Below are 13,589 nucleotides of genomic sequence, written 5' to 3'. Positions count from 1 at the left end.
CAATTATTGTATTATTTTCCATACGAACGACTATAATCCTACTTTTCCCCCACCCTGTACTATTACCACTAATTCCAGGAGGATTTGTAAAACCAGGAAACTACAATAATGTCAATTCACAGAAACTATCCAGAAGATACATACAAAGCGCTAAACTGGAGCACCTCTGTGCAAGGGAGAGGATCCGATGAGGTCATGAGGGGATCTTTCACTTTTTACTCCAGAACTTCTGCATTTCAACTTTTCAAAAATGTGCATTCTTATATTATTGCATAATGCCTTAAAATTGTATTAAAATACAAGCAATAAAAGGCAGTGTTAGTAAAAAGAGATGAGCTATTAAAAGGACCTAAGTGGGCAATTCTAATAATATCACCAATCTAACACACAGAAAATTCTAATCTTATTTGAACTTTGCAGCACTATGAGGTAGGCAAGCCAGGTATTCAGCCCTTTTAGTAAATGAGGAAAAGTAGGTTGAGAAAATTTAACTTCCTAGACAAATGCATTCCATTTTTTTTCTCATTAGCCTTTAAATCATATTTTAAAAAGTATTATTTAGCTGTAAAAATGTAAAACCAACTGTATCTAATTACACAGTACTTTCCCAGAAAAATAAAAAGTATTGGCTCAAGCTTACATATTTAGGAAACAGAAAAATAATGGTAAAAATGTAATAAAATCATTTATAAGGAAAACTTATTTTTAATATTCTCTAGCATGCTTGAAACGTTCCATAACTTCTAAAAGACAACATTTTATCCTAAAATAGCAGCCCTTGCAAAAATCCTGAGTTTTTAGGTTTCAAGACACTATATGAGTAGTTCACTCATAATAAAAATACATCCATTAAGTAAAATCTGAAGTTTAAAAGACTTGAGGGCCCTGGCCAGGTATCTCAGTTGGTAGAGCATCGCCCTGGTATGCCAAGGTTCCAGGTTAGATCTCTGGTCAGGGCACATACAAGAATCAATTAATGCATAAATAAGTGGAGCAAAAAATCGATGTTTCTCTCTCTAAAATAAAATAAAATTAAAAAAATAAAGACGGGCAAAATACATCATTTATTATGTGCACACATGCTTTCTACAGACATTTATGTCTACAGATTAGACAGCTATAACTAGTCAATTTAGAAAAGCGTGAGCCCTAAGCTATAAATAACAGCTACAAAACTGACTCTAATGGCCCAGAGTTCACCAGCTACCTAAAAGGCATGATTTTACCATCCAAGATATAGCATGCTTTATGACATCATTTAGTAGTTAAGAAAATATTTTTTCCCTAAACAAGAGAAAAAATGCAGGGGAAAAGCCTAGCCAAATGCATGGTACATAAGTTGGGAGACTTCTCTGTATACACACACATAACCAAATAGTTCAGAGACTCCAAAGAATTTGATTTATATGGCAATATAAACCAATTTTAAAATATTCACTTAAAATCTACTTAACATGATATACAACACTGAGGATTTAACTTTATGTGCTCATACATTATAACATATTTAGCAATTGCATTTCACACAAGTTTTGAAGTTCAGTAACATCGAAGCCAAATATTTTTGCCAAGTGCTAAAATTAGTGAACACCAACAGTGCACCCTCAAGAGAAGCAATTCTCTCACTGGTCCAACTGTTTTGAGGTTACTACATAGCACCATTTTGATAAATAAATGTGTTTTAATTTGTAAACTATACCCTGAGTACTGACTGAAAAGACAGCCCCACAAAGAGTTAAAGCTAATTATTTAATGCTTTCAAAATATAATTTACAGTTGATGAATTTACAATTTCATAAAAACCAAGCTATCAAGCTCTCATGCTGAATAAAAAAAGTTATAAAAATATAAACAATGCATGTTCAATGTATCATTTAATTCCTACATTTTACTTGGAAGCTAACTTCAGAAAGTATCCCCACGCTAAATTATCCATTTCCATCTCCAACAATAATGTGTATTATGATGTTAAATAATTCAGTCCCATGCCAATACAAAACATAAAACCAAACTCATTTAAGTAAGCTGAATATTGGAACTACTGGATAACATTGAGTCAGTCAACACTTGTAAGTCAACCAAAAGTAGAAATAGTAATTCATGTTACTTCAACAGCCATCCTGGAAAACATCTTCAGAAAATATAGCAGTTTTTATTCTTAGAAGTCAACATAATACATATTCTCTTGCAAGACAAAGATGCCTAATGTCTTTGAAATTGAAGAGACGTTTTTTGCAAATTATGTTCCCCACCACCAACCACCCAATAGCCATCAGGTTTGGTGAGTCACCTGACCAGAGGTAATATTTACAGATTTTACCTTGAAAAAGGTACTTAGGAGGGTTTTCCAAGGATACAAAGTTCTACATGTTCAACAGCACAAATCTCTCACACGTAAACTTTGTTACAATGGTGTGACATTAAAGTGAACTTATCCTTTCTTTAAAAAGTAGTCCCATGAAACCCTTTAAATCATTTACAATTTTAAAATGTGATTGCACTTATTTTGCAAGAAAGCCACCACACATTTTGATAAATGTTATTAGTCCTGAACCCATGCTTGAAAAACTTTATACACTGATCAGCTACAGCTGCTTGACCTCACCAGACACATGGAAGACACACACCAAACAAGAGCAAAAACTACAGAGCACAGACTCAGTATGGGAAATACCCATGGACTCAACACAACCAAATGAAGGAAGCTGCAGGCTTCCATCTGAACGATTCCAAAAAATAAAAAAGGTATCACAACCCTCAGCCTTACTCCTTTCTCCACTTTTTCAACAGTGTGAAAAGATCCTTAAAAAAAAAAATTAAGATTTTATTTTTTAGAGGAAGAGGGAAACACCAATTGCACGCCCCTAACTGAGGACCTGGCCCACAACCTAAGCTTGTGCCCTGACTGGGAATCAAACCTGCCACCTTTTAGTTCACAGGCCTGAGCTCAATCCACTGAACCACATCATCCAGGGCCTGAAAAGATTCTTAATAGCCAGGAAAGAAATCCTCAAGAATCACTGAATGGTTCAGTTATAAACTATAACTTAAAATTATTTTCCTTACAAAGCACGACAAAATTTTACCAAAGAACATCCCACACCTGACCAATATTAATAATATATGTAACCAAACAGCAATATTAAAGTTTCCACTTAATCTGTTAACCATAGTTTAGAAAATTCTGTGTTAATAAGCAAAGTATTTAATTTAGCTTTTCAACCTGAGTATTTCCACACGCTTGATTTAAATTCTGTTGTGGCCACAGTATTTTCTTGTCGGTAACTTCTTCTACCCCTACCTATACGTTCAGCATACCTTTGAAATCTCACATCCCATTCCAATGCCTATATGAAAACTGAGAATGAAGTCAAATGTTATACTGAATTTTAAACAATCGGAGTAATAAAACTGAACAATTAATCACTCTTAAAGTAAACAGCTCTATCATAACAAGTCTTTCCTCGCTTCACTGTTGATTTAGTAGAGTCATCAAGTTTTTTACCCTGACCCAACAGCAAATAACAAAATGAGTATTCTAAATAGTGATCAACAACCCTTTTAAAACCAGTATCAAACTGTTTTGAAACTGAAATACACCTTAATGGGAGAGTTTAAATCTATAAAATAACTGAAAACCTTTTATCAAAGCCACGGATTATTTTCTAATTGGTCTGCCAAAAACCCAACACAAGATTTATAAGTAATACAGAAATTGTGAGGAGCCAGTGTTTGATTTAACTCTGTGCTCTCTTAGTAGAGAGCCTGAGTAACAAAGAGAGCAAAGCAATTTTCTAAGCCGAAATGTACCTGAGCATCATCCTTAATAACATAAGAAAGATCCAGGATTAGGCAAAGGTACATCTTTAAATTCACTTTAGTTTTGTTTCGTGTATGTAAAAGTGTCCACTCCAAATAAATCCATTCCTTCTCTTTCACATAGTACTGAGATTGTAAGAGGCTCATCAAAACATTATGCTCAGGTAAATAAATTTCAGCTGTTACTTGACGTTAGCACCAAAACAAGCATTAACGAAAGAATAAAAACCAAAGTTTATAAAAATAATAAAGATAAAACCCAAGATAAAGGTTAGAAGAGTTATTTTAAAAGAAACAAATTTGAAAGGATGCTCACCTGCAGTTAGGTGGGGGATCTAAAGTGATATCTGCCAATTCCTTCTGAATCCTGGAGTCAGAGAAGGGAGAGAAAAAGACACAAGACACATTTAGTCCTTGAGAACCCCCCACCTCTAACTTACTGGTCTCGCAGAAAAACCTACCCTCCTGCCACGATAACTGGATTCTACTAAGGGAGGCGGAAACTACACACCAAAAGGTTCAGATCCGTCATTTAGGAAAAAAAAATTTTTTTTTGTATTTTTTGGCCCAGGCAGCTAGCTGGCAGGCCAGGGTCTCTTGTTGCCATCTACAATGTCTGGATTCGAAACTGAACTCACACATTAAGGCAGTTCTGTTTCTTAGTGTTTTCCATTTAAAAAGTAATGCAAAAGCTCCCCTGCGCACAAGTTTTCTGAACTGTCCTAAAACGTGTCAGGACACTCTCATCCCTCCCCAGCACCTCCTGTCCCTGGACGGAGCAATCAAGAGATATCGAGAGGGTGGGAAGGACGCGCCCCACCGCCTCGGCCCCCGCCCCTCGGGGACGGCTGTGTCACCCTAGACACCTGGGGCGTCCTTAATCCCACCTCCCGGCTCCGACAGGTCCCCCACCCCCACGCCGCCCAGCGTCCTCAGTGAGGATACCAACATGGCCGCTCCCCGCGAGGCCCCTCGAGGCCCCTGGAGCCCTAAGTGACCTGCACGCCGTCGCGGGGACAGGGGCGACGCGGGCCCGCAAGCGGACCCCTACGGTTGGCCGCCCCCGCCGCCTGCCCCCACCCCCACCCCCACCCGCTCGCGCCCGGTAGCCCGGGCCGCTTGAGCGAAGTTGCGGGCCGGGGCTCGGGGAGACGCTCCGGGACGCCAGGCGACTCCCCAGCTCGCCTCCACCGCGCCCCGGAACCTCCGGCCGCGACGCCGCGCGGAGCCATGGCGCGAACACCCCCGCCCGCCCCTCCGCGGAGGCCGGACTCCAAAAGCCGCCCGCGGCCCACGCAGGTGCACCCGGGTCCGGCCTGCAGCCCGCAGGCTCTCGGACTCTCGGCCCACCTTCCGGCCCTTTTTCCAAAACATCCTCCAACTTCCCTAGGGTCAGCCCCCTTCCTCCGCCATCCCACACTCAGCACAGAACCCGGGACTCCCCCAGTTTTCTCTCTGCACCAACCTATGACTTCACAAAGGGCTCCATCCCCCTCTCCTAGGCCGACGGCACAGGCCGTTCTCACCAAGCCCTGGCCTTTGTCTTCGCTTACCTAGGCGCTTAGGGCATCAACTAAGATGATAAAGTTTGCGGCCTTTACGCTTCTTCCACCTTCGAAATGGTGCCTTCTATCTTTGTAACTTTCTCTGCTCCTCTCATATAAAGCCCTCAAGCGCTACGGTTTAATTTAAAAATCTCACCAGGGCAGCACAGTAAAAACAAAAACAAAGAACACGCACACACACTCTCTAAAGGCAATCTGAATCACAATGGACGCTTTTTCTTTCCAAAGGTTTTCTGAGGGTAAGACTGGCTGGCTGATGCTATGCGGAATAGGTTTCAGGAGGCACTTTTTTTCTAGGTGTTAAGAGAATTTAAAGTTGGTGACTGGTAAAGTTCTTTAAACCTTCGGGTTGGAGAACATTTTCTGTCCCCTACAAATCTGGTCAACCTTGGAAAGAGGTTTGCTCTCGATCTCTACTGACATCTACTTACCTGTGTGCTGCTAAATTCCACTGCTACCAAGAAGCATTTCAGTTCTGGCATAGTGGAATCCCTGCTGTATGACTCATTATTGTATGTTAAAGTTTGGAACCCTGGTTTCCTGATTCTTTACCTGCATGCATATTAGATAGGAAAAATATCCTTCTCCCCTGAGTCCAACTTGTATAAAAATACCTATTGACTTCACTTCTCCTTGTCAAATGCAACCTCTACTCCGAAAAATGTCAAGAAAAGGTAGTTCAATACCTAAAAAGTGTAATACCAGACAGCTTTATCCACTTCACCTCTACAACAAACTCGTGCGCACTTCCAGAATAATGGCAAAAGATTTGCAAGAGTTACACATTCATATGTTCCAAAGAGTGATTCCTGTCCAGACCACACTCAACGGGGGCTTTCCTCTACGCGTGGCCTAGAAACCAGTTTCCACTATGCAGTTAAGTAATCTTGTCAGCCAATTCAGGCTTCTTTTTCAATCTGTCTCCAGGTATACATGCTCCTTCCAATTCTACGGGCAACACTTGCCTTCCAAATCAATATATTTCAGAGTCGACTTTCTATGGGGCCCCACTAACATCAATTTCCCCTTATTCTTTCCTGGATACACTGACCCTACCCTCTCCATTTATTACCTCTACTATTAACTTTAGTTCTGCTTTAACACTAACAGCTAGTGTTTCAGCAAGATATCCAGAGAGCTAAAACCGACGTTAAGTTCATAGGTAAAATTACTACTTGTAGCTTCCAACCTTTCATTTTTTTTAACACCTACCATCTCTTTCCCAGGCATTTCGAAATAAATTTTTAACTCCCTTAGCAGAGACGGACAAATTGTGTCTAATGACAAACCTTCCTCTGTAATTTCCTGACACAAAGCAAGACTGTTTTTATCTGAAACCTGTGCCTTTACCCCCAAATATATACATGCACAGCAGGAATAGCCAGCGAAATATAAAAACACTAATGACCTAAAGCAAATATCCTGTCTTAGGTGAGGCCAAAAGCTGCACCACTGTGAATTTAGAAGCCCAGATCCTGGGAGGGAGGTGGGGGAGCAGGGAGATTAAGGAAGGCCCCGTCCAAAGTGGGCAGGGTCGATGCCAGATTCTGGGAAAACCAGAACAGGACTAATCAATGAGGGCCGGTTACAACTCCTAGAAAACGGATATACAATCAAACCAACCCTCTGAAAATAAGAACAATCCTACCAAAGCACCTTACTACTTAATTCTAGAGGTCTACACTTTTTAAAGTAAGTTAAACTCACGGCTTCATGTTAGGTTTCCAAAGCCCTTTTCCAACACTGCAAATTTCAAGTCAGGCAGGATAACAAGAACAAACTTTCAAACTCCAAGTTCCAGGTTCAGTACTCAGTGGAGAGATAGAAAGCCTCATGTTCCATTTTATTTTACATTCTTTTAAGAAAGATATCCTTATCTTACCCACCCTTTGGATTTCTTACTACCTTCTGGTTTGCCATTGTAAAGTTTAACGACTGTCCACCTGAGAGCAGTAAGGATTTATGAAACGTCCTGGGGCTTCCTTGAATCTGCAATAGATTCTTTTAAGGGTCATAGGGATCAGAGGCCATTACCGAAGAATGATGGAGGTAAAAAGTAGCTTCTTCCAGAGACGTAAGTGAAAGACTAAAGAAAAAAAGCCGCTACTTGAATTCAACTCCGGAAATAAAAAAACCAACATTTTACAGTACAAGAGAAAAGAGCGTGAAAAAAGTTAAGACTCCCTGAAATTTGGTCAACTGAATTTCTTAAACAGAACAAAAGAGAAGCCCCAAATAACCTAGAATTACCATTTTACATCATGTATTGATTCACCCATTCGCCTCAGAAAAATCCATTAGGAAACTTCTGTCTCCACCTATTAATTTTTTTACCCTGCTAAAATGAGTTACTTATTCCTTATGCAATCTGTAGGGGAAAGCTCTATTCAAAAAAAGATCGTATGTGCAACAGGTGAGGAAGATGTCAGATGGTAAGAGAATTCATTTTGGTAGTGTTGTCTGGGCAGGTATTAGTAATTAAGTACGGTGACAGCAGTGAGAGGGAGTCACAGATTGGTGATTAATAGGGCAAGTCATCTGAAATCAGATTGGGGGGTCAGAAATAGAAGTAATGAGGATTCTTTCAAACTTCAGCAAGAAATGAGAAAGGCAAGCAACAACAGCTGCAGGTGGACAGTGATTAAAAGAAAATATCAGAAAAAGCAAGACAAAACATAGTGAGGGCTTCCAAGGCCCTTCTTTCATTTTTAAGAACCCATAAATCACGAGGAGCATTTAAGTCTACCCTCACTGGGAGGGCAGACCCAATGCAGCAAGAGGCGGGGGGGGGGGGGGGGGGGATAGGAAGCCTGGGAGGAAAAGTACGGTACCTCTTGGCACTGGTGGAGAGGAGTTTGGAGTTTTTGCTCATGCTGACTTTACTCTCCTTCTTCTTGGGGGTGTTTGTTTCTTTCTCGGTTTGCTGGTTGGAGGACGAAGATGAGGAAGAGCTGGTGCTGGCCCTCGAATCGTCATCCGACATAGCGAACCCCCCACCCCACCCCGCAAACAGCCCCTGCAGGAGGGGAGAAACAAAACAGAAAAACACAACTCAGCAGCCAGTGTAAATAAAGAACCCGGGTGCTGTCAGGGGGGCTTGGGTCAGGGGTGCACCTGGCCGCCCCCCACCCTCCGCTCGCTTCTCAAAGTCTTCAGGCCCATTAAGGCTTCTGCAAATTGGACGCGGCTTGTTTGTTTATTTTTGGCCCCAAGTAGGGGGACACGGTTGGAAAACGGTCAGGAGCAAAGCGTGCGGCCTCTCCCTTCACCCCCCTCCAGGAGCTCCCCTCCGCGCCGGGAGAGGAGAAGCCCAGGGGGAGGAGGAGCGCAGGGCGGGGGCGCGGGCGCCGCGGCGGGGCACCGAGGGAAGGTCCCGGCGGCCGGCCGGCCTCGGGGCTGTTTGTGTCGGCTTCCTGGGGGTCGCGGGGGTCGAGCGGCCAGGGCGAGCCTGCGGGGGCCGGGAGCAGAGTTTGGACAGGTCAGGAAGAGAAGAGGGGCGGAGAGGAGTAAGAGAGGAAGCCGAAAGAGGGGGACGGAGGCGGGGAGCGGGTGCCCCGGTGGGGGAAGGGAGAGGCCGGCGGGGGGGCAGGGGCGACGAGGCCCGAGGTCCCCCGCGCCGCGCCCCGACGTCCCTCCCCGCGGCCTGGCCCTCGGCAGCCCGGCTGGGGGCTGCGTGGCCGTGGCGGGGGGTCCCGAGCACATGCCCGATCGCCACCCTTGGTGGGGGTGGGGGTGTGAGGTCGGCGGGGGGTGGGGGGTGGAATCGGCCTCCTCGGCGGAGGAATAACAATGAGCCCGTCCGCCCCAGAGGGGTTAATCCCCGTGGGCCCCCGCCATGGGGGAAAACGGGGCTCCCCCAACTCCCCCTCCCCCGCTCCCGGCGCCCCGGGCGGACAGTGGGGGTGGCTCCAGGGGCAGCGCTGACAGTTCCAGCCACGATGCCCCCTCCCAACCCCCGACGCGGAAGGTCCCCGCACCCCACGCGGCCCGGGGTCCCTGCCCATCCCCCGCAGGCGGGCCTCGGACCCCTGGGGCTCCCCAGCCCCTGTCCGCCCCCCCCTCCCACCGCGCCAGCCTGGTGTCCGGCGGCCCGGGCGGCGCGGGTCGGGGAAGGCGGCGAGGGGTGTCCCCGAGGCCCGGGGACGCGACCGGGGGGCGGCGGGCGGCGGGGGGATCCCCGTACCTCTCTTTGTGTCTGGCTCCTCCGTGCCGCCGCGGCGGCTGCTGCTGCGGCTGCGGCTGGGCCTGGCCACTCGTGTCTCTCTCTCGCTGGGAGAGAAGCGGAAGTGCAGCAACAGCAACTATTAAACAGGCAATGGCTTCCCCCAGCCACACACGCTCGCACACACTCCTCCTCCTCCTTCTCCTCCTCCTCCTCGCCCTCATCCCCTCCCCCACCGGCCCGGTTCCACCCACCCGCGCTCCCCTCCCCTTGCACACCTCCGGGGGGGCGCGAAGAGGACACAGGGGACCCCGGGAAACCCTGTCCTCTCCCCATTCACACCACCACCCAGCGCCTTCTCGGGACGCTGGGGAAGGGGGCGACGGGTGTGAATTTTCTCTCAAGTGGTCTGGGGACCTGACTCTTGAGCTGGAGAAGAGAAGCCGTTCTGAGATGGGGGGACGCTGGGAACGATTGGAACAGTGCAGAATAGGGGGATCACGAGAGGAAGTTCTTTCCAATAAAGGCTTTTGGAAGGGAGGGGTAGCAAATTAGTGGAAGAGACGATAATCTTGGTGGCAAGGACTTCGGACTAGAGAATGCAGTGGGAACTCCTCCTAAAAAGTGATCAGTTTAAGGGGAAAAAAAGAAACCCACAGCAGGATTTCCTTTGGGGTCTCCCTCTAGCAATTTACCTGCTCGGAGGTCGGTAGGTTTAGGCACGCCTGGGAGAAAACCCCAAATGAGGAGATTTCTGCTCAGGCACATGCAATTTTAGAATTTTAGATTCTTCCAGTCACTTTTTATAGAAAGTGGTGGTGTTTTATAAAAGTGATCAAGGATTTTGTGTCAGGTAAAACCAACATGTAACAGGCTTACAAATGTGAGGAATCCCTGGGAATAAACCCTTTACTACTAAATTAGACTGGATTTAGACTTTTTGGTGACAGTTTAGGCACAAAGTTTGATATTTGGAAATTGGATTAAAACTTTTGAGACTCCTGTACCCTCTTCAGCTACAATAGAAATGCACTTCAAGTAATCATTTTTTAAAATAATCACTCAGTAATTCTTCTGAATTTTCCTTATTTAATATTTTTACCAAAATTAATTTTGTTTCAAGATTAAAGCATCAGAAAAAGAGTAAGCCATCAAGTTACGATTTAGTTTCTTATTCATCATTTCATTTCAAAGAAACTGAAGAGCTGTGTGCAATGCTACACATACAAAGTCTAGTACATTAAGGAGACAGCCCTGTCAGATTTCCATGGGCCACTCTAAATTATCTCATTCAAACGGTCATCCTTTTCCATGGCAACAGTGGCTTCGTTACCACAGGACACAAGATATAAAGCCTATGGCATATCCACTAACCAGGAGAACAAGCATTCTTACCACCTCCCTGAACCCCTTCTGGCCCTCAACATGAAATTCCAACTTTATCAAGATTCATAAAGTAATTGTGCAGGCTGCTTGCTCAGCCCTTAACAGGAGACTGTATGGCAGGAATTGTCAGAATCAAAGAGTCCAATAGCCGGGAAAAAACCTATAGGTTATCAATAAAGCCTCCAGCCTCCTGCCTTCAGACAGAGCTATCCCTCAGTCACTCAAATGCATAGAAATTTTGCAAAGATCCCCAGACATGTGTTTACTTTCAAGAGTCCTGATAGAGCATATAAAAATAATGACATTTTCTGCTGTACACGACATGAAAACAAAACAAAATCTCCTTAAAATCAGCTTGTATACTTTTTGTACTTCTGATGAAAAAGATAAATTCAAGAGTAAAACAAGAAGCAAGCATGAAATAAACTCAGTTGGGGTGAAGAAAATAAAGACAGCTATAAAATTTAGACTTTATTATGAAAATTGGGGTTTCTGATACATTAAAATACATTTCTGATTACAACCAGCAAAAAAAATCATATGTATAAAGATGAGAGCTGACAGAGAACACAGGAAAATAAAAAAATTCCATTTGCTGATGTGACTGGGATGCTGGGTGAGTTTTTCTTCCATTTTGGTTTAAAGTGATTGTATGCTTGATACTAACTACAATAAAGTTTTTAAGAGACAACTGAATATGGTATTTTGTGTTTCATTGTTGATGATTGGGTTGGACTAGTCCCTGCGGAAATAAATCATGTCTCTCCCGACTATGAATCTAGAAAGACCCTAGCCCTCCTTTGAGTACTAGTCTTTCTTATCTCTAACCCTGGTTAGTGCCTTATGGTTGGGGAAGGACCTACTGAGGCAGAATAAAAACTTCAAAATGTTTAGGAAAGAATCCACTGCTCTCAAAAGACTAGTCATTATGTCAGATTTTTTAAATATACAGTTGTCTCATTGTCTCAGTCATAAAAAAAAAAAATTCCTTCACAACCTTCTAGCTTTTCTATTTATAAGCTACAAGGCCGAAAGAGCTAAACTGACCTCTCCGAACCTCAGTTTCATTATCTATAAAGGGCAAGAATACCTGGACTGTACTGACTGGCAGAGTTGTTAAAAGGATGGAATATATATCTATAATGAAGACGGTTTATTAACTGTTTTGCAAAGTAAGTGATTATGATCCTACTTCTGAAGAATTTTGTTAGGACACAGGATCTTTATGACTTAGAATGGATGAGAAGTATAAGAAACCTCCTAGGAGATAGTCAAGAAATCATAGGGTTTTATGTACTAGAAGGGGCCTAAGATGTCCTTGAGTTCAAAGTCCTCATAGTTATACAGATGGAGAAATTAAGGCAAAGAAAGCCAGTAGGTCTTGTACAAGTCATGCTGTAAATCGGTGGCCAAATTTCGTCTATGGTCCTTGCTGCCCACAAATAATTTTGTCAGTTCTGGCAATATTGGGGGATTCATAGAGGGTGGGGGAAGGATGAGCCTCGATTATATGTAAAAAGATATGTTAGATATACCAGAAATCTGATGTTTTTTCAAAACATATGAACAAGACAGTAGGGAAAGTGGAAAAATGGAAGCAAGTTGGGGGAATCACTGATTTTATAACATTTACTTGAATCAATTAATGACCCCTATTGAAGTTTCTTACGCTCCATTCTGAGAATAGTCATTATTTATTTCATATTAAGGATATGTTTTAACTACATAATACATTCTCATGCTGTATTCTCCTAAAGAAACTCAAGGGTATGCCCCAAAAATATCCCTCTGCCCCTCCCCCAACTGGGTGGTAGTCTATGCATTCAGATATGTGGGATGCTTTGATAGGAATACTCAATTTACATTTAAAAGATGCACTGGGTCACAGAAGTCCAAGCAGTACAACATTTTGATAACCATGGGCTTTAAGAAAGTGGGCTTCAATTTTTACTGATACCTAGTCCCGATTTTCAGAATGATCCAACTCTTTTCTTCAAGCCATCTTTAGAATATCAAGCAGTTTTAAGTAGAAGCACTTGAAGATCAAGGTGCTGACTGATCCCTGGGAGGTGAAAGGATATAGTTGATTCAAAAGCAAGAAACCCAGTCTCACTTTGAAGAACTCCTATTTTGCCTTCTTGCTTACACTGAACTTCAGATATTTCAAGGCAACCATTCTCTTTGGCCAATTTCACACCCAAAAAATTGTCAAGCAAATTAACATTTTTTAATGTGAGTTTTTAAACTTACATTATGGCTGGATAGAAAGGATTTCCTTTTTGTGTCAAAAGAAAAAAAAATCTTAAGTTTGGAGTTTAAAAAGAATTTCCATAAAGCCTTTCTGAAAAGATGGACTCACTGCAGATTTCAGGCCACTTGTTATATTTTACGATGTTCCTTTGCCTGAAAAATTCACTCCTTATACAGAAAGATAAAGAAGATTCTCAAAAAAGGGTCAATTTCATGAAGCGAAATGAGATCTGGAGCTTTTATCTTGAAATCGAGTCCTTTTTCTATAGGTTTTCTTAAAAAAACACTGATCCCTCTGAAGGACCCTAAGCATTGTCAGACTTTGTTGGTCCTGAATGTTGCTATCACAGAAAGCTAGGATTGAGCTAAATTATTTTTTTCTACCACATGGAGGCATTGAACAACCA

At 43.4% G+C, this 13,589-nt stretch overlaps 1 protein-coding gene across 1 annotated transcript in view; it reads right to left on the bottom strand.

Moving 5' to 3' along the window:
- Positions 1-9,740, bottom strand: part of LOC150005175 (ubiquitin-conjugating enzyme E2 E1) — a 68,467-nt gene extending 58,727 nt beyond the window's left edge. The window contains exons 1-3 of the mRNA XM_090283019.1: positions 9,568-9,740; positions 8,216-8,400; positions 4,136-4,186 (exon numbers count right to left, since the gene is read on the bottom strand). Of these exons, the coding sequence (XP_090139145.1) occupies positions 4,136-4,186; positions 8,216-8,367 (203 nt within the window). The 5' untranslated portion in view covers positions 8,368-8,400; positions 9,568-9,740. The remainder of the gene's footprint in view (positions 1-4,135; positions 4,187-8,215; positions 8,401-9,567) is intronic.
- Between the last annotated feature and the right edge of the window lie 3,849 nt (positions 9,741-13,589).

The sequence above is a fragment of the Furipterus horrens genome, unplaced genomic scaffold (assembly GCF_987537825.1).
Source record: "Furipterus horrens unplaced genomic scaffold, mFurHor1.1.pri manual_scaffold_7, whole genome shotgun sequence".
Classification (NCBI taxonomy): domain Eukaryota; kingdom Metazoa; phylum Chordata; class Mammalia; order Chiroptera; family Furipteridae; genus Furipterus; species Furipterus horrens.
Note: the sequence above shows the minus strand (reverse complement) of the source record. Positions and strands in the feature narration are given on the sequence as shown.